General features: G+C 41.3%; 1 protein-coding gene across 2 annotated transcripts in view; it reads right to left on the bottom strand.

Annotated features, from left to right (window-relative positions):
- LOC117556911 (PDZ domain-containing protein 4-like) overlaps positions 1-21,510 on the bottom strand; it is a 28,297-nt gene that overhangs the window by 2,657 nt on the left and 4,130 nt on the right. Inside the window, exons 3-16 of one of the 2 annotated variants that reach the window (XM_034232507.1) lie at positions 20,822-21,056; positions 20,618-20,702; positions 15,285-15,383; positions 14,896-14,958; positions 10,578-10,679; positions 7,080-7,504; positions 6,835-6,858; positions 6,219-6,396; positions 4,178-4,598; positions 3,292-3,712; positions 3,076-3,146; positions 2,324-2,655; positions 1,009-1,149; positions 806-918 (exon numbers count right to left, since the gene is read on the bottom strand). In XM_034232507.1, the coding sequence (XP_034088398.1) occupies positions 806-918; positions 1,009-1,149; positions 2,324-2,655; positions 3,076-3,146; positions 3,292-3,712; positions 4,178-4,598; positions 6,219-6,396; positions 6,835-6,858; positions 7,080-7,504; positions 10,578-10,679; positions 14,896-14,958; positions 15,285-15,383; positions 20,618-20,702; positions 20,822-20,997 (2,651 nt within the window). In that variant the 5' untranslated portion in view covers positions 20,998-21,056. Of the gene's footprint in view, positions 1-805; positions 919-1,008; positions 1,150-2,323; positions 2,656-3,075; positions 3,147-3,291; positions 3,713-4,177; positions 4,599-6,218; positions 6,397-6,834; positions 6,859-7,079; positions 7,505-8,161; positions 8,317-10,577; positions 10,680-14,895; positions 14,959-15,284; positions 15,384-20,617; positions 20,703-20,821; positions 21,057-21,510 lie in introns of those variants that run through there. The other variant, XM_034232508.1, reaches the window with a different exon arrangement.

The raw sequence follows: 21,510 nt of genomic DNA, 5'->3' as shown, positions 1-21,510 counted from the left end.
AACCAGTGAACTTTTTGTAGTAGGATTCAGCCTTAAGCTTGGTTTGATTTTTTGACAGCTTGTAAAATATGACAGCCTTTCATCTTCCCCCAGTGAACTACTTTATGCAAGCTTCAAACGTCATGCAGCCTCAGATAAAAAGATAGAAATGTGTGAAACATGTCACATAGTAATATGTCAGATAGCCCTTATTCTGAGCGCTGGCCCTTTAAGAGCTGCACTCACAGGTGTTGGAAATCAGTTGGTTCCCTGATTGTCTATCAGCTGCACCTGTTTGACAAACAATGATTCACTATTAGTGTCAGTGTTTCTGATGGATTCATGGTTTGGAATAAGAAGGAAGTTCCTAAATGTCACCCTGCATCCCGTCTCATCAGCAGAAGAAGAAGGTAAGAGGATTTCGTTGGTAATCTTGTGTGGTGAACACAGGGATTGTTAACTGACTGACAAACCACAAAGAAAATGATTTAAGGGTCCCTTTTCGCCCTCTGTCTGAAACCAGAGCCCAGTCTGCTCTGATTGGTTAACTGGCCGGGTTAGCGTTGTGATTGGACAACCGCTTATATATGTCCCGCCCCTTTGCCTATCACGTACAATGTGTTGGAGCGCTAGCCAATAGAAGCGAGTGTTACATAGTCATGTCAACATGTTCCAGAAGTAAACAAAGGAGTCCAATGGATGGTTTATTTCATGTACTCATTTAGTGTAACGCTATATTCTTCAATGTAAGGATAAGTACTATTTATGTGTTATCTTAAGTCCTTATTTTATTTAGTTTACTCAGTATCTGGCCTGTGCACTCTACCTGTCTCCTTTGAGGTATTCCAGCCGGCTCTGCATCATGAACTCTCGTCTCCGCCGGTACTCTCTGGCTCTCAGCATCTGCTGCTTCCTCTCCTCTTTACTCCAGTATCGGCCCTGTTGGAGCACAGTTTCAAACAAGTTTATCACAGGTGTAACGAGTGGTTCAGGCTTTTCTTTTATTCCCGTGTTTCCTGCAGACTGTACCTGCTTCATCTCACTGGCAGCGTCGTCGTCGGTGGTCATGCCGCTGCGCTCCTCTCTGATCTTCATGGCTCTGGCCTTCAGCAGGCGATCTCTGACCGGACGCTTGGCTACGTATCGAGTGCCGTCGCTCCGGACCTTTACCTGGAGGCACAGAGGACAGATCGTCGTGGTCAGAAGTCATGCTTCAAGCAAGCATTCAGAGGCTGAGCCATATGTTGTCGTAAAAGTTGTTGTGCCGGAAGATTTCTAGCTGCTTTAAAGGTCACCTATTATACTGTTTTTCATCAATATATTATAGGTCTCAGATACAAAACATGTCTCTGAAGTGTTTTGGCTCGAAATACCAAACAGATCATTAGCCGCTTTCACACCAAGTACTTTGCCGTACTTAGTGCCCAGCACTTAGTTCCCAGCACTTAGTACCCCCATGGAACTAAGTACAGATCGCGTTCACACTGGAATAACTTCTCTGAGGGAAGATTACGCAAATGAAGCCGCTGACGTCACTTCTTCTTCTTCTGCTTTGGGTTTACTGGCAGGCCGCAAACCACTTCACGGCGTATACTGCCACCCGAAGTCCCCGGCCGGAAGTCCCCGGAGTTGGGGACTGGCTTCAGTAGAAGCTGCTGGGACTCCCAGCAGTTTCTACTGAAGCCTTCCGAGTAAATCGCCAGAACACCGACACCTCCTCATCTCCACCGCTCCCATGTTTTTTTTTGTGTTTCCATAAGTTAGTCTCTCTGCGTTTCTGCGCTGGGCTAATGCTAATAATGCTAATGCCAGAAAATACAATGGCGGCTTCAAAACATTTTTTCCGAGTTTTCCGGGGCGTGGTTTGCAATTCGCCCAGCCAATCAGAAATTGGTACTTTTTTCTCCCCAGGATAGTCCCACCTCTCTAGCAGGCACTAAATAAGGGGGTAAAAGTTCTCTGAACTAAGTTCTCTTTTTGGTGTGAACGCAAAATTCCAGGCACTATCCGAACTAAACGGGAAAAGTACGGGTAAAAGTACTTCGGTGTGAAAGCGCCTATTGTAGGATCTCTGATCAGCTCATTTTCAGACAGGTTTTTATATAAATGGATCAGGACAAAAAGTGAGTCTTTTTTTTTTTTCCGGACACTTTCAGAATCTCTTTACACAGAGGGGACACATGTTGATTTATAAGAGACATGAGAAAGTGGATTTTGCATAATAGGTGACCTTTAATGCTAAAGGCCTTCTAACGTACATTTGACCTGGGATGTAAGTAAGTAATCCTTCAAAGGAGGAAGGCGACTCAAGATGAAACGCTAATATCATCATCACACCCTTTACCTTCCACTCCATGCGCTGTGGTGAGGCAGTCGGCGATGAGTGCGTCATCCCGAGCGGTAGAGCGAGTCCTAACCGCGAGGCGCGCGTGTATCGGTCCTCCAGACCACAGGGGGCGCTGTTCACACTCCTGGGGCTGCCGGGGCCGCTGCTGCCCGTCCCCATCCCCCTCTCCTCCACCCTCGCTCTGTCCCTCCCCCGGTCCAGAGGCTCCACCAGGCCCTCGGAGGGGAGCGTCATGCAGCTCTGGTAGCGTTCCAGAGGTTTGTGCTGGCTCTGGTGTCTCCTGGTGAAATACGGACTGGACTCTGCACTTCCTCCTCCTGTAGTGCCACCTGCATGATAACAATATAATCAGCCGTCAAAATGTATCATCAACAATAAAAAAAAGTATTCTTGTTTACAGAAAATTTGGCTCAACATTGACAAACTAAAAGTCAAATTAGTTTAGCTGCATTCACATGATTTGCAATCATTAAGTGTAATCTATATGGTGACCTTCTCTGCTAGCTTGTGCCGCTACATGCTGATTGATTGAGCATTGAAAGGTCAGCGGTAAACAAAGTCAAAGTTTAAACAATTTTAACTTCGAACGCAGCGCTCGGCGTCAACTTCGATCAGTTAAACGGTATTCATTATGAGTACCCCATCCAGGGAAGTCATAGTAATTTGCACTCCAAACAGCTAATGTAAGTACAGAAGTATGTGCATTTAGACACAGCGCAGAGTAAACTGCAGGAGGATGAATTGTGTACCTGCTCTGGAGCCCTGCCCTCCGTCAGCCACGCCTCTTCGTGAAGAAGACCCCGCCTCTCTGGTCAGAGACCTGATTACGGCAACAAACCCAGAAAAATATCCAATGTTATTAAAAAATAACATACAATAATGACTAGTTTATCATATAAAAAAAATATATACTGTAGGAGTAGTTTAGAAAGTTTAACGATATTTGTACAAAGCTGAAAATGTACCTGAACTTGGAGGGCGTGGAGGGGGTGGAGCTTGAACCGTTTGCCACGTTGCCATTGGCTGTTTCGATCTTCCTGTATGTGCTGGGGGAGAAGGAGCCGCTGAGGTTGGAGTGACGTCGCTCTCTGTCTCTCTCCCTCCTGTGGCGCCGCGGGGTGAGGGGGGAGTTCAGAGGAGGGAGGCGGCTGAGGGGGAGGAGAGGAGGCGGAGACATCAGTCGTCTTCCTCTATTATCTTCCTCTTCCTGGAGAGGCGGGATCTGCTCGGTGCTGACCAATGGCGTGCTGCGGCAGCTCTCCCCCCCGGTGTTGTAGGCGCTCGTGCTGTCTTTGTCGTCCGACCGCTCTCGCTCAGGAAGCTCGTTGATGGCCGACAACTCGTGATGATGAGGGTCCTTATCTTCCTCATTGTCTTCATCCATACCTACAAGTAAAGAATTGTTGTATTATTTTCTTTATTGAGGTTAAACGTCTAAAAGGAAAAGTGTAACTGGGGAATCATAAAGAAATAAAACGGAACAATGAACTCAAACTGCCGCTGAAGCACTAGAAAGTGAGTCTTACGCATAGATTGACCTTAATTAGCTTAGGCAATTCAAAGTACTTTACATCATCATTACCACAGAAAGGAACACAATAAATAAACATAATGGAATAACAGATTCATAAAAACCATGCATAAAAGAGATACAGAATAGTTTAAAAACAACATTGTAAATACGGTAGGTGTTAAAACAAGTTAAAGGACTTCTGGGGAAGCAGCTGAAAAAAGTAGTGTTTTTTTGTACATTTTAATTGCTAAATAACATAAATCAGTATAAAGCTCCAACAACAGCAATCCCCCAACTTTACTTTTGGTTTGTTTCAAATATTCCCGCGTCACGGTTACCTGTGTCCGGGGGTCCGGGTCGCCCCACCGTCTCCTCCTCCATCATCCAGGCCTTCAAACACCTCTCTCTGAGCTGCTGCATCTTCTGCGCTCGCAGGATGTTTCGGCACTTGAACTCCAGGTGGCGCAACTCTTCCTCGATCAGCGCCATCTCGTGCTCGCTTAAAGTCGGGTTGCAGTTGACGTCCACCACCACCGAAGAAGAAGCTTCCTCCTCTGCGTCTTTTCTCTCTTCCTGGTTGTTCAGCGCTTCTCTGTTGTCCTCGCGTTCGTTTTTCACAGCTTCTCTTTGCTGTTTTTCGTTCTGTTTCTCGTACTGGCACTTGATCTCCAGCAGCTCCTGGTAGCGCTGGCACTCTTCCTCCGTCAGGCCCGGCATCATCATCGTCAGAGGAGGCTGAAGGTGGTGGAGGTGGTAGTGCTAAAGGGCAAAGGTCAAAGGAGGTCAGACACAAAAATCTGTCATAGAAAGTCCTTCATAACTTTCCGTATTTATAATAATTTAAATCTAGATTTAATTTTTTCCTGTAAAACTGTTCTGATAACAAGCCATTGATTTTGATAGCATGAAGGGCACTCAAGGTTACTTGGCTGAATCTTATAGGATAAGTGTATCACTTAGTGTAACTTCCAAACGTTATAAAAGTTGAAACTCTGAGATCGAGACCAACTTTATAGACGTATGTACATTTTGAAAGTTGTCTTTGACCGCTTAAAATGGAAGAGACCTCCTGTTAAGCTTTGTCTGCTTCCAATTCTTTCCTACCCTAAGATTCGCTCACTTTTTGTCCTGATCCATTTATATAGTAACCTGTCTGAAAATGAGCTGATTAGTTTTTGTCCACTTTATGATGTCATAACGATTTTCGAGTGGCTCCGTATTTTCATCTAAAGTAACAGACAGAGAATCAGCACTTTGGAAACAGGGCTGAAACAGAGGGGATTATGGGTAATGCTGCAATGATCTGTTTGGTGTTTCGAGCCAAACACTTCAGAGACATGTTTTGTATATATCTGAGACCTATAATATATTGATGAAAAACAGAATAATAGGGGACCTTTAAGTGAATACATTCAGTGTTGGTTTGGCCGTTATCATGGGATAAAAGGACAAAATGTTTGTAGCCTTTATTTAACCAAATGCAGACAGTGAAATGGATCCTCTGGAATGGTGGCAAAACCATGATGGAAACTTTCCAAGGGTTAGCCAATTAGCTAGAAAGTATCTCTGCATTCCGGCAACTAGTGCTCCCTCAGAGAGAGTGTTCAGCACTGGTGGCAATATTGTCACATGCCAAAGGGCAACTCTCAAGCCAGAGAAAGTTGACAAACTGATTTTCCTGGCAAAAAAATCTGTGATTGTGTCATACAACAAGAAAAGTAAAACAAGTTTTAAAAAAAGAAAACTATACAATGTGAAGACATGCTCTAAAGCTGTCTAGTCAGGATTCAGACAGTATTGCACTTTATTTATTGTCTTGTTTGATTCTGTTGGCTTATATTTTATTTTATCAATAAGGTATTTATATAGTTTTTCCCTTCAGTTATGCTAAAGTATTTTATTGTACTTCAAGTCTAAAGTTTACATTTTAATTGTTTGGCACTGACTTTTCCTCATTGATGTTTTATTTTAATTTTATTTTGTATTGTTTGTAGCCTTTATTTAACCAGGTGAAGCCCCTTGAGATCAAAAGATCTATTTTTCAAGGGTGACCTGCAGGACATTAGTTACACATGTAACATAAAAACAACAGAACAACAATAAGGATGACATATAACATAATGTACAGGGTACAGTTTACAAACTCTATTTACAGAGACAGGTACCATGAGTATCAAACAGCATGTCACCCAGCTGAGTTTTAAAATGATGCAGGGGAACCAAAGTGCTCAGTTTTAAACATGTTTGCAGACTGTTCCAATTTAGTGGAGCTGCACAACTAAAAGCTTTCTTCCCTAAGACAGTCAGCACTTGGCACATTTAATAAAACAACATCATGAGATGTAAAATATACTATGCTTTAGCAGGACCTCCTTTTACCTTGTGGTGGTGGTGGTGGGGGCTGTACGCTGCTCCTCCTGTTCCTCCTCCAGACGTCCAGTCCAGGCCGGGCAGGGAGTCGGAGCTGAGCTGCAGGTCTCTCAGGTGGAGGAAGGGAGGGGTGGAGTCTCCTCTCCCAGGGCTGGGCCCGAGGCCGGGGCTGGGTCGGGGACTTGGCCTGGGGATAGAAAAGGTACAAGGTGAGTTCTATTTTTTCTTTACTGCTTTTTTACACATGCTCTCCCAGTACAGGTTAGTTCTGTTAGCGATGCTTGCTAATGTAAAGACAATATTACGTCCAAAACACGACGTGCATTGTTTCTGATAGCAACGTTTCTGATAGTGCCGTGGGTCCACATTTCCGATATTACGTCATATTGGACGTAACTCTGGATGAGCTCCGTTTTACCCCCGTTTTTAGAGATTTGTATTAAGACAAAAAAAAGTACATTTTGAGTGATAAGAGAACTGTAAGTAAAAGTAGAAGGCTACAGGGACTATCACATAATTAGGGAATTCAAAGTGCATTAAACAGCGAACAGAATACGCATTTACAAAAAGAAAACAGGTATAAAATACAATAATTAAATGTAAATATATTTTGTTGCTCTCCTACCGGGGGCTGGGTCGAGGACTCGGCCTGGGGATAGAAAAGGGGGGGGGGGGGTGTTATTCTTTGTTTTACTTAAGTTAAAGTAGAAGGCCACAGGGTACACTGAAAAACTAATACTTCTAATACTGAAAATCACATAACGTGGTTAGTCGAAAGCAATAATATTATGATGGTTGTTTTCAGAACATTTGGAAAACTCTCTTGTATTTTAATCATCCTTCAGTTGGGGGGGGGGGGGGGGGTCCTACCGGGGGCTGAGTCCGGGTCTGAACTTGCGGGTGCTGCCGGGCGTGTTGGTGGTGTTGGTGTTGGGGGCGCTGGTTTGATCTCCCAGCAGATCGTGTTCAGACTCGTAGCGCGTGCTGTCGTCGGTGCGGCCCACCCCGCTGTCCAGCTCCTGGCTGTGGCTCAGCAGGGGGGCCAGGCTCAGCAGGGGGGGGAGGGGAGGAGGAGGGTCTCTGTTCTCCCCCCTCTCTCCTTCCTCTTCATCCTCTTCCTCCTCCACGGCAACATCACCACCTACACCTTCTCCTCCTCCCCCTCCTCCCCGGCAGAGGCGGTAATATCCAGAGGGAAGGGGGGATGTGACGGAGGTGGTTCGGGGGTTTTGGTGGAAGCCCCCCACCTCCAGAGTCAGATCCATTTCCTCCTCTGGACCAACAGGGTTATCATTCTGGAAGGACACAGAGGAAGTTAGTGTTTAAATCAAATCCAAAAGTACATTTTTCCATCATTTTCACAACTATTTAAGGCGAGACACGGCAGGCAAAAACATCGTTTTTCAAGTACAGGTCAATTTTGAGATTGTGTGCTATTTTGATTCCATAACATGTTGTCTTTCAGGCTTTTGGAAGGAAAACGTACAAAATACACATTTAAGTGTTTATTTTACTATAGTTTGTCTATTTGCGTCTGTAGATTTCTCCTAAATTCACCAAAAGTTAGCATTCTAATGTAACATAAAGTACCGCGACCGCTGTGTGCACCATGTCAACAGAGGTATCGCTGGAAAGCTCCGTCTCTCCTGCACAAACTCATCGGATCCAAATATGGTCATTTCCTTTGTATCAGCAACCAATCGTGAAAGCACAAAGGGGTCTTAAACCAAGAAACGAAATCTCATTGGCTGGTGTCAATTTCTGACAACGTGATTCGTTCAGATGCGTCACGTGGTGTGCTAAAACACTTCCTGGTTAGCTTTCAGCTAGAAATTGAAATCTCAAAATGCCAAAAGAACGGCGAAAAAAACGTTCACAGAGAAGACGACAACAATTGTCACTTGCACGAAGCAAGGTTATACAAAAAAGAAATGACCCTGAACATGAAATACCTTCACGGAGTGCTTCGATAAGCAAGCTGTCATTCAAAGAACAGGAGGGTTTAGCTAGCGCCTCACTGCAATCTTTAAAGGTCGTTTTCTCAAAATGAGTTTTTTCTCCTACTCTGAGTTCGAAATTTCAACTTCAGTAGCACGTACATACACCAAACCTTCCAGTTATATTCCTATCAATATTATGAAGGCTTTTACAGAAGGGTTTGTTCATATATAATTCATAGCCTGAATTATACAACATTGTATACCTAAAAACATGGCGAAAATTGATATTTTAGGGCTGTTGACAGTATTTTCTGATTTATGGAGTGATAAAAAGAGATATCCAATATCCCTTCTGTAAAAGCCTTAGATACTAATATGACTACAAAATGAAACAATAATTTTGAATCTGGCTATATCCAAAGTTCAGATTTCGATTCCTGAAATGTGTTAAAATATGTGCATATTTAATGAGATAATGGATAATTTGCATATTTAAACATGCTATTTCAGAAAACTTGTAATACAAAAGACAATTGCCTTATTGTAAGTAATTAACTGGAGACATTTCTAGCTGATACCTTTAAGTTAAAAAAACTACCCTATTCACCTGGGGTGTCTCGCCTTAATTAATAAAAGGCTGAAATCATGTAAAGGAATGAAAAACAGCCTGGTTAAAAATACCTGTTAAGGTTATATTAATTAATATTAAAATGATTGGTCTGCAAATGCAATATATTAACACAATTCCATTGAAAATAAAAACTTTACATAACATTATTTTTCGGGCTTTTTGCTTTCTGGCTGTCTTTAATTAAGGCTCCTCCCCCATGACTTCATCATTAGGTTTTTGCTTAGTCAATAAAACATCCATCATCTCCCAACAAAGAGATACACACACACACACACACACACACACACACACACACAGAGCACATTCGTCAGTTGCATGCTATGCGTGGGTGTGTTTAACTGACATCTATGAATATGCCGTTGCGCAGTTCCTCTTCCGTCAGCACATTTGGACACACACTCTCTGGGAGCTGCTGTCACACACATGAACATTTATCATGGCTGTCTGTGTATGATAACACACAGAGCACACACACACAGAAACCCCCTCTCGAGGGAAATTTGGATTTTAGCCTTTGCAGACCATTTTCAATGAACAAAAACCTATACAACACACTACAGTAAAGGGACAACCCCAACACATATAACATTACTTAAATACACTCTAAACTGAACCTCTGTGCCCAGTTTGTGCTTCAAAATCAACATTACACTCGGTGGGCAGATAATAAATAAATGGTAATTGTAGTAAACCTCTGGTGTAATGGTGGCATTTCGAGAAATATCATGAGGTCACCAAAGTCAATTTTCAGAGTGTGAGTGTTTTAGTAAATGTTTGTTTACAGCATTGGGTAAAGAGATGCCATCACTTGGAAATGTTACGTTTGTGGTAATTGTTATTCTGGTGGAAAGGTCACCTTATCTCCACAATCGATCAATATTTGAAGCAGAGAAACACATTTCCTGCTAACCCTGATGTTACAGATAACAAAAGGGCAGTCGGACGTAAACACATATTGTTCAGGACTGAGCGCACTGTGAAATAAACTGTGGCTTTATGAGATCTTATGAGCAGCAGCACGAGGGAAAGTAGGTTAGTAAAGCAGGCTGCAGGTGAGTGATGAAACACTGAAGTTATAGATGTGACGACTATTCCTGGACTCGAAGATGAAGACATCCATTCTCTCAGAAAAGGATCCACTAGTGAAGCGCTTTGTTTCAGCAATCATGTTATTATTTAACAGTATCATAAAACGCTATTAACACAGTCCAACCTTTCTTTATTTTATAATTTCTTTATCAAATATTGGTTGTTGGTTTGTTTCAATTAGTCAAATAAGTGCGCTACTTTTTCTTATATTTTCATTATTTGAATATCTTTCTTTTAATGTTTTAAAATAAATGTTTTATGGAACATGATAATTATAGTAATGCAGGTATCTATACAAAAAACAGCTTTCTAAAAATAACATTAAATTCCTCAAGTCATTCATCAATTTCCAACATGGATAGTGAAAGGAGAGATGCACTTTCTGAAATTATCAAGATTTGTATCTCGTCGCGATTACCCCTGTTTTCCATTTTTTCCAGAGTTACGTAACATCCTGTTATCAATAGCTGTCAAGTATCACAGCAGTAGTTTAGAAAATGATTATTAATGTCAAAAATGCACTTGAAATGTCTTTTAATTGAGAGCTTATTAGTGTCTTTAACCCTCCTGCATGCTCATATCCACTAAAATGATGTCCGATCTTTGCAGCCTTTACCTGTAACTTCAGTCTATGTGTTTACCTGCGTGTGTAAAACCTGAGCATTGATTTTTGAGATGATGGTTTAATGTTTTGTTGTCTAACGTCACCTCTATGTCCGGCCTGGCCAGCAGCAGGGAGAAGTTGATGCTGTCCTCTCGGGTCAAAATGGCCACGGCCTCCTCTCTGTTCTGAATATCCACTCCGTTAATCTAGAGGGGGAAAAGATTGGTTATTTTCATTCACAGTAAAAGTCAGATCATATACAATGTGAGGCTTTTACACACAGCAGCTCCTCGGCGCTGCTAATAGCTGTGTGAACTAATTCTTATTGGGTTATTTGTGTAAAGTAATCACATTATTTGAAATCTCAATTGTTACTTTCTCGCCTGAACAAGTAGTAAAACTAGATTGCATTTTTTTGAATAGCTTAAAACCAGTTTATTTTGGCAAGTACAGGTTGATAAAGCTGATGACACAAAGTATTCAGTCGAATAATACGGTGAATATAGAGAATAAGAAATGAAAATCCTTCACCGGTTATTGTTGAGAAGAAATATGTGGACAAGTAACTTTTTTCTATTTTACAATGCAAACGACTGCTTTTTTTCCTTATTTACCCAATGAATTACGTAACATAACTTATTAATTCATCTGTCACATAATTAGAATCAGAATTATAACTTTATCTCAGAGGGTAACATTTTGCCAACATCAATATATAACAATATGAATGTAAACCTGCGCATATCAGTATTTATCAAGATATTAATGCTGAAAACCAGATTGTATCTTGCAATATACTATGTAATACAGTAACAACCTTAAGCAAATTAGTATTTCAGATAATAAACCATGTATGCACGTTGTCACGGGTGAATATAACGTGTGTAGGGACAGGTATGTTCTCGCAGGGAGAAACCACACATCTGTCACAGCGGCTTTTATCACCGTGGTGACAGCTGTCATGGGAACAACCATTCATCCCCTGCCCGGTAACCATGGCGATGCCAGGTGCAGCTGGTCTATTCTTGTTACATCCCAGCACGTTTCCCCTTTTTCCCTGACAGTTTCCATGGGGGTCTTCATTCGGGGGGTCAGAGGATAATGAGTGCAGAAATGTCACAAAGGTAATTGTATTCACGCTCGTTTTTCAAACTCTCTCAGAGCGAGCCGTCAACATGTGGGGGTGTCGCTTCAGAGCAGAAACAAAACATTGAAATAACAGGAAATAAAGAAAGGTCAAGGTCTTAATTAAACTCCCACTGATGGTTCCTCTTACAAAGAACAACTGGTGCGATGTACGGCACTTTGAAACACAATCCTCCAAATACAAACTTAAAATGTATCTCTGTGTTATGTTGGATAATGAAAAATGACCAACAAAAAGGACGTAGGTAGTATAAAGAAAATGAGTAATGAATGTACCTAAATGTTTCTATTGTCACATCCTTTTATAATGTTTCTTCCAAATAGTATCCCTCAAGCTCTACATGCTTCATTTGGGAGATTTGTAATCCTGTCCACCCTAATTATAATATAGTATCGCAATCTAATATAAAATGCTTTACTATCAAATAATGGTATTTGATAGTAAAGCATTTTATATCAAAAATATATTTGGAAGACTTTAAATTATTTTTAGTAACTTTTGAAGTGTGATATCTGTGTGCACGTTGACAAAAGACTGAAAATGTATCGGTAGTTCTTTTACAAAAAGACCAAGAGGCAGTCATATAACTTCAGTAACATAGTGACATCACTATGTAACACTCATGCTTCTATTAGCTAGCGCTCCAACACGATGTACTGAAAGGCTAAGGGGCGGGACATCTCTTAGCCGTTGACCAATCACAACAGAGCCAGCCAGCAAACCAATCAGAGCAGACTGGGCTCTGGTTTCAGACAGAGGGTGAAAAGAGGTGCTGCAGCACATTAAAGCATGGAGACATGTCCCAGTAGAGACACTACATACTGATATACACCTGAACATCAGCAGGAGAGGACTCTTTAAAGTAGAGACACTACATACTGATATACACCTGAACATCAGCAGGAGAGGACTCTTTAAAGTAGAGACACTACATACTGATATACACCTGAACATCAGCAGGAGAGGACTCTTTAAAGTAGAGACACTACATACTGATATACACCTGAACATCAGCTGGAGAGGACTCTTTAAAGTAGAGACACTACATACTGATATACACCTGAACATCAGCAGGAGAGGACTCTTTAAAGTAGAGACACTACATACTGATATACACCTGAACATCAGCAGGAGAGGACTCTTTAAAGTAGAGACACTACATACTGATATACACCTGAACATCAGCAGGAGAGGACTCTTTAAAGCAGAGACACTACATACTGATATACACCTGAACATCAGCAGGAGAGGACTCTTTAAAGTAGAGACACTACATACTGATATACACCTGAACATCAGCAGGAGAGGACTCTTTAAAGTAGAGACACTACATACTGATATACACCTGAACATCAGCTGGAGAGGACTCTTTAAAGTAGAGACACTACATACTGATATACACCTGAACATCAGCAGGAGAGGACTCTTTAAAGTAGAGACACTACATACTGATATACACCTGAACATCAGCAGGAGTGGACTCTTTAAAGTAGAGACACTACATACTGATATACACCTGAACATCAGCAGGAGAGGACTCTTTAAAGTAGAGACACTACATACTGATATACACCTGAACATCAGCAGGAGAGGACTCTTTAAAGTAGAGACACTACATACTGATATACACCTGAACATCAGCAGGAGAGGACTCTTTAAAGTAGAGACACTACATACTGATATACACCTGAACATCAGCTGGAGAGGACTCTTTAAAGTAGAGACACTACATACTGATATACACCTGAACATCAGCAGGAGTGGACTCTTTAAAGTAGAGACACTACATACTGATATACACCTGAACATCAGCAGGAGAGGACTCTTTAAAGTAGAGACACTACATACTGATATACACCTGAACATCAGCAGGAGAGGACTCTTTAAAGTAGAGACACTACATACTGATATACACCTGAACATCAGCAGGAGAGGACTCTTTAAAGTAGAGACACTACATACTGATATACACCTGAACATCAGCTGGAGAGGACTCTTTAAAGTAGAGACACTACATACTGATATACACCTGAACATCAGCAGGAGAGGACTCTTTAAAGTAGAGACACTACATACTGATATACACCTGAACATCAGCAGGAGAGGACTCTTTAAAGTAGAGACACTACATACTGATATACACCTGAACATCAGCAGGAGAGGACTCTTTAAAGTAGAGACACTACATACTGATATACACCTGAACATCAGCAGGAGAGGACTCTTTAAAGTAGAGACACTACATACTGATATACACCTGAACATCAGCAGGAGAGGACTCTTTAAAGTAGAGACACTACATACTGATATACACCTGAACATCAGCAGAATATGTCCCCTTTAAGTTGACATAAGTAAACCCCCCCCCCTCACCATTACGATGTCAGGAGCTTGTCAGCATGTGAGGTGTGTGAATATAGACTGGATCACTGCGGCAAGTTGATAGAAATATTGAATGCTGGATATTTTCTAACCCAGATAACAATGTGATCATATCTTTCTATAGTGTGACAGACAGAGCTGAGCGGAGGGGTGGGAACAGAGTGACACATTGTCTCTCTCTCTCTCTCTGTCTATTTTTAGGACAGCAGTAACTGGGCTGCTGACGGCTCTCTCTGATTGGTTGAAAGTGTCCCCGGGGGTCCCAGCTATACATTTACATAGTTTGATTGAAACTATTTCTAACCCCCATAGAGCCAGATCATTAAGCAGAGGACAAGTTTGTATTATCAGCCTGCAGGAAACTCGAGTTTACCCTGAAGGTCGACTTTTGATATTTATTTCATCAGTTATTGGCTTGAATTAACTTCGATGACTTACAATAACTTAATGTCTAAAGTTTATCATGAGGGAGAAGCTAAAAAGGAGTAATTGTTGTTAAAATAAAAACGGTTTGACCTCTGGGAGCACGAGTTAGCATGACAAATGACAGAAAATAAATCTGCTTTTTCATTTTTGTAATGTCATTGTGAGTTTATCTACAGCACAAGTTCTCTGTGCATCTCCGGACACTCTAACTTATCATAATATAATAAAAACTATAATGCTAATGTTCTGGTAATAGTTCATTTTGTAACTAACAAAGGTTTGATAAATAATATTAGATTTCAGGATTTATTTACAATTAGTTTTTTTGTTTTTCGTTGCATTAGACAACGAAAGATGTTTCTCAGACTTTAACATATTCCCAGTGCGATTCACAAGTTAAAATACACTTAAGACTTGAGTAAAATGTTGTATTTCATGGGAATTTGATTAAAAGTAAACGTGCATACCTGCAGGATTCGATCCCCCTCTCTGATGCGTCCGTTCTTTGCTGCTATGCTGTTTGGGTTTACCTAAAATTAAAGTGGAGAAGGATTAATATAAACAAATCACGTAGGAAATACATCGATAAATAAATGAACTCATGAATTAGGAAACAGATAAATGAATGATGGATGAATGAATCTACAGAAAGAGTAATGGGTTGAATGAATGATTCAAAGGATAATGAATAAAGTGATTAATGGATGCATGTTGTACATTTTAGAATAAAAATGTAGTCGTATCACCTTTTATGAGCTGTATCAATGCAAACATGTTTTCCAAACAAGTGAGAAATAAGTGAGTGAAAGGCTAAAAGAGTCAGTTGAGGGTAAATGAATCAATGAAGATTACTCACCTCTCCAACGTAAATCCCAAGGTCCTCCTCGTCGTCCGTCCTGTAGCAGACGGTCAGCCCGAGCTTCTCCTGCTGACTGGACTTGTACAGCTCCACCTCCTAGTTAGTAAAGAGTGGTTTATTAAGGGCTGCACTGGTCTTCAGGTGGGCTTCAAACATGGAAGTTAATAAGTGCGCTTCAGGAGAAAGGCGATGGTTAACGCTCGCTGACAACATGACTTCTCACAGTGCAAGTTAGCTGACACTTTTATCCAAAGTGACCGACAATAAGTACAATCAACCAAGAGAATACCATGGTCTCTGATGGAAGATGTGAAGATGTTCTGCCCTGATATTGATAAGGATGATCGATATGGCTTTTTGTGGAATTGTTCGTACTTAAAGAGACCCTTTCATTGGGTTTAGTGGTGGGGTTTCCCTTTCCTGTAGGGTCATATAGGTTGTTGTGCATGTCAATGGTCTGCAAAGGCTAAAATCCCTGTGTTGAATTCTGTAACATGACATCACTATGTAACACTTGTGCTTCTAATGGCTAGCGCTCCAACACATTGTGATAGGCTAAGGGGTCGGACATCTCTAAGCGGTTGACCAATCACAACAGAGACGGCCAGCTAACCAATCAGAGCAGCTGTTTTAGTGCCTGTCTCTTAAGTCCCCCCCTCCTGTTTGCTATGATAGGTTCCTTTTGAAACAAACTTATTTGAACCCAAACCAAAAGCATTTTCCTGAAACTAACAGAGTAGTTTTGTTGCTTAAACAGGTTCAGCACTCGAATGGCGCGTTTCCACTGCAGCGGGTAGCTCGCTTTAAGCGTGCTGAGCCGTGCGGGGCCCGTTTTTGGTTGCGTTTCCACTTGGCCTAGTTTTGGCCCGGGGCTACTTTTTCACCTTTTTTCTGGCCCGACTAAATCGTGGTTCTAGGGCCAGGAACAACCAGGCTGAGTCGGGCTGAGTATGCTAAACTAGAGAGAGAATCGCTGGCAAGGGGGCTACAACTACAACAAGATGAACATATTTGACCGTGATTTAATTGTAATACACGTTTCAAAATGATGCCGAAGTAACAACATACTGATACCGGTTAGTAAAAACCATGAATTAATGCTTTGACAAGTCTGCAGACAGACAGCAGGCGAAAAACCCTTTTAAAATGCGTGTTTTCTAAATGGAGCTTGGCTAAGCTAACGTTATATATGCTCCGACCGTCCACACTCACAACAACAGCCTATACAGACATAAATAAACCAGCGACTGTGTTCTCCATGACACAGGCAGTCTGTGGTTTGTACTTGTTTAACTTTTGTCTAGTTTCTGAACAGATATGAAGAGCTGTGAGCTCTGAGTGCTATCAGCTAACGGCTGATGTTGTTTGTCTGGGGCTCTCATTGAAGATGACGTCACGGCTCCACCTACACTGCGTTACTATAGTAACTGCCCCAGTTCCTAAACTGTAATGGAAGCGCAGCATTAAAGTGAGCCGGGCCTAATAAGGCCTAACCAAACCGAGCGAGGCCTGCAGTGGAAACGCGCCATAAGGGCTTGAACAGGTGCTCTGATCGCTCTTGTTGCTGGACATTCGATAAAAAATCCTCATAAAAAGACAAAATGTTTGGTTAAAATATCACACGAGCAGATATTTTAAGATATTAAAAGATGTTAAGATCCGCTGGAGTTGGTGGAAACAATATATCTGTTTTGAAAGTCTTTTTGTAGGTTAAGCGGGTCCTTTGGTTTTTCACAAACTTGAGAAAAAGATACCGTCTCGAAAAATTAAAGATATTAAACCATCACGTGATTATTTGGTCACGATTATCATTGGAGCATCAACCAGTGTTTCTGGTTTCGGCCGGAGGGCATAGCGGTGATTTAAGGAGGAAATTAAGGATGTAATCCAAGGAATAAAAGAGAGTAGGACATTAGGAAGTAATTTAGGAGGGATATAATGATGGTGGAGATTAGGAAAAGTAATGAGGGGGGATGGAGGGAACAGAGGGAAGAATGAGGAAGAGTGAGGAAGAGGAGGAGGTGATTTACAGAGAACAGGAAGTCTCTTAGGAATAAAAACCGAAAGAACAAAACTGTTTCCACTTTACTGACTTCTCTAATGACCAAACTGGCCTTTTGTGTCAAACAGCAGAGAGAGCAAAAACAGAGGAAAAAGTGCCATTCAGCGAAACCCAGCGCTCCATTAGGTCTGTGTAAACTGAACTCGTAGTGTACGAGTCTCTGTTGAAGGTTGAGACCGGCTGACCATCACTCACCCTGATGATCTGCACCAGACGTGACAGCTGGGAGAAGTCATTTTGTTTCAACACGTCTGAAGGCTGTGGGTTTCGCAGAACGAGCACATAGATCAGGGGTATTCAACTCAAATTCAACGAGGTCCAGTTAGAGAAAATGTCCCCATGCAAAGGTCCGGAACATCAAGATGTCTAAGTTGCTTTATGAATTAGTGTGATATATATGGAAGTAGCTGCAGCTTTATCAACGTCTGCATGTAATCAACAACTGACTGCCAATCAAATAAAGAAAGTACAATTCAAAAACAACAACATTTATTGTCTATTAACATTGAACTCTACACAGTAAATACTGTGGATATGTGTAATGTTCCTCTCTGGCTGCATTTAAAAATGAAATCGAGAAAATAAATAAAATAGCTTTTGAAAATATGTGCATCTTAAAAGTGCTTTATTTTAGATAAATAAAATAAAGTGTAGCAGCAGCTTGAGTGTCCCTTTTTCTTTGTTAACCGTTTCACATCATGACTTAACAGTTTCAGACGATTATAGAACATATCAGTCTTTACACATCATAACAATTGAACAGTTTTAAAGTTTCTCTTTCTTTCCCTCTTATATTGCAGACCCTCTCTCACTTTGTTCTGTTCAGTGCAAGAAGTGAGCTGGAGCTTGTCCTGTCAGGAGTTTAGATCTAGGCTGAAATATGGCAATGTTTTCCTTTTCCGTCTTCAAAGGTCTCATTTCATCCAGTCTCTCAGCTCTTTGTCCATGTTGTCCTTAATTTCCTCCTCTTTCTTTCTTATCACCCGACATCTTTTTCATACAGCACTTTATTCATTGTCACACTTAATCATAAATCTCTTTATACTTTTCTTCCATTCTTTTGTCACACCTCGTCCACAGCTCCACTTTTTGCTTTGCATTTCTTTCCACATCATGTCTAACCTTCCCTTCCTTTTATAATCTCTTCTTCACACTCATCCTCTGTCCACCCGCTTCTTTTCCTTCTTTCCTTTATCAAAATATTGTCTCCTAAGTAAAAGCAATGGTGTGAATTTACCCTTAAACAAGTAACTGAACACTTAAAGGTTAAAAAAGGCATAAAAGTCACGTTTTTATTGATATTCACCGTTGAACATTTGCTGATCACTTCGGTGTAGAAGAACGGAACATTTTAAAATGAAAAAAGAAAGAAAGACTGGTATATTAAAAATAATGAAAGGAATGATCTTCCTAAGTCACAAACGGAGATTATTTGACAATGTTTGCTTCCTCTAAATGAATCTAGAGTCACCATAAAAATCAGCAAGAAGTATCAACATGAATGGCAATTAATTATTAATTATTAATTAATGGCATTAATTAATTAATGTTCATATTTTATCATTTGGTTTTTAAACTGGGAACCTCTGCACCTCTAGTGCTACGTGGCATTATTGCAGAGTGTCTGTCCTGAAACATATTTTGATATTGATCTTGGCAAATTAAAAGATGTATTGTTTAAAAAAAGATGCAATGTAAACAAGAGCTCCATTCTGTATTAAAATAACATCTTCAATATTATTTATCAGAGAAATAAACACGTTTTCTCTCTAGAGTAACAATCTTAAAGGTTTGTGTTATGGGTTTTGTTTCTGTGAATTTGGCGTGGCGGTCTAAATACTGCAATACCCATGAGCCTCGGCAGCAGTTGCCATGGAGAAGGAACCAGCAAGTACAAGGTGCGAATCAGTAGTGTGAAAATACATCTGAAAAGGAAGCTTTGGGTCTCAGTTGGGCACGTAGAGATTGATTTATCCCAGGGCCAGTGTGGACAGCTGGGTCGATCTGCTCCATCAAATGAATGAGCTGGATGGAGCGCTTTCAAGCAGCCTGGACCTTTTTTTTTGTCATATTCTGTTCAATTCTGTATGGATTTATGTAAGATACTGAAGTCCCTCTCTTGCTTTAAATGAGAGAGGGATCCCTCAAACTACATTTAGCAATACAAAACTTTCCTCTCTGAGCATGTCTGTTTTCTGACTAAAGGTTTAGTTCATTTTTATTTATTATTATGGTCCTTGGTCTTGGAATGACCTTCAATCACGCCTCAAACTGACGGCCCTTGTCTCAATAGCATGTTTTAAATTGAAGTTGTCTGAGGTCCTTACCACCAGCTGCACCTTTCTTACTGTCCTAATGTGCACAATGTAGTGACTGCTTTTCGTCTTAGTTATGTTCTCTGTATTTTATATGTTTGTGTTATGTGTAACGTTGCTGCCTTCTTGGCCAGGTCAGCATTGAAAATGAGATTGTATCTCAATGCTTTTATCTGTTGCAGGATTCTTGCTGTTCTGAATTCATGTCCTCTTGGTTGATTGCACTCATTCTAAGCAGTGTTGTTCAGCAATAGTGAAGAACCACAGCTGGCGGAGCTGCTTTGGTTTATATTCCAGATGTATTCATCAGGCTGACTCACTTTGTGCAGATGGGGGTAGTAGGCTTTTCAGAGGGAGGGTGACCTTGAGGTATTAAGTTTATTACAAGGGGCTTGGTACTTGAAAACATGGCTAAGAGCCACTCTGAATTCATTGGTGCTATTTCGGTTTCTGGTAATAGAGTCGTGCAGGGATGTCAGATTGTTGTAGGCCGACTCAGTAGGTATAATTGCAAGGTGTCCTCGCGTCAAAAAGTATGTTTTAATTGTATTGGATTTTAGAATGATTGCAGAAAATAAGCCCAGTGGCCAACACACATTCATGATACTTACACGTTGTGTTAACACCACTTAAGGATTTGTGTGTAAATGCAATGGAAAGTGGAAAGGAAGTAAAGAGCAAAAGTTAGGGTATAAACCAATAGAGAAAGGTTGCATGGCTGTGTGAAAAGAGGCTATAAAAGTGTTCGTACTGGGTCGTTTATTTACCTCAAAAAAATAAACTCTGATTTACAGACATCACTTTCCCAATGTCAAGTCAATGGGAAAAAGTCTTTTTGGGCCCAAATGACCTCACGGACTTGAACAGAAATCTTTCACCACAGTTTTGGACGCTATGAAAATGTGCTTCAATGCTTCCTGGGTGATTTCTCTAAATAACAGCAGATCTCTCACCTCGTACTCCAGGTCGTCCGGTCTGTCCACCTCGTGGTTGGAGACGTCAAAGTAGTCGTCGGGGTCGTTGTACTCAAACACACAGCTGAGGGGAGAGAAAGGGAAATCAATCTTCATCATATCATCTGACAGCATTGATTTTTCTGTCCAGAGACTTTATTGTGTTATTCTGGACGCCCTAAAAGACAAAAGGTCAGGACTCACAACTCGTTGATGCCGTACGGTGCTTCGAGGTGAGGCGCGGGGGGGGACGGAGGGGGAGGGGAGGAGGAGCGGTGGTGGGGATGGTGGTGACCTCTGCTCCTCCCCGGAGGAACGATGTTCACGAAACTGATGTCCGTCTGCGTCGCGTTGTCCACGCAGTCAGGGATCGACACCATGGCAACCGAGTAGATGGAGCTGCTGCCACCGGTCCCATTACTGCTGCACACCAACGTACCTGAGGAGGAGGAGGAGGAGGAGGAGGAGGAGGAGGAGGAGGAGGAGGAGGAGGAGGAGGAGGAGGAGGAGGAGGAGGAGGAGGAGGAGGAGGAGGAGGAGGAGGAGGAGGAGGAGGAGGAGGAGGAGGAGGATGAAGAAGAAAGAAGAAGAAAAGTTCATAGAGGAGGGGCAAGAAGTGGAAGAGGAGGAAGAAGAGGCAGGAGAAGAGGAAGAGTTAACAACACACAGAACTGAACAGTGTTAACATTGAAACTTTATAAAGATACAGTTGAACGTTTTCATGGTTTCCAGACATTAGGAAACTGTTCAATTCAGTTCTACAGACAAAAGAACCAACAATTGTAAAAATACAAACCAAATTAACTGTCAAAAAATGTATCTAAATTGATTTGGAAGTGCATTAAATGTGAGGAAATAAGAAACACCTGAATCAGATCTAAGAAGTAAAATAT

This window comes from Gymnodraco acuticeps, unplaced genomic scaffold, assembly GCF_902827175.1.
Source record: "Gymnodraco acuticeps unplaced genomic scaffold, fGymAcu1.1, whole genome shotgun sequence".
Lineage (NCBI taxonomy): Eukaryota > Metazoa > Chordata > Actinopteri > Perciformes > Bathydraconidae > Gymnodraco > Gymnodraco acuticeps.
This window is presented reverse-complemented; position numbering and strand designations above follow the sequence as displayed.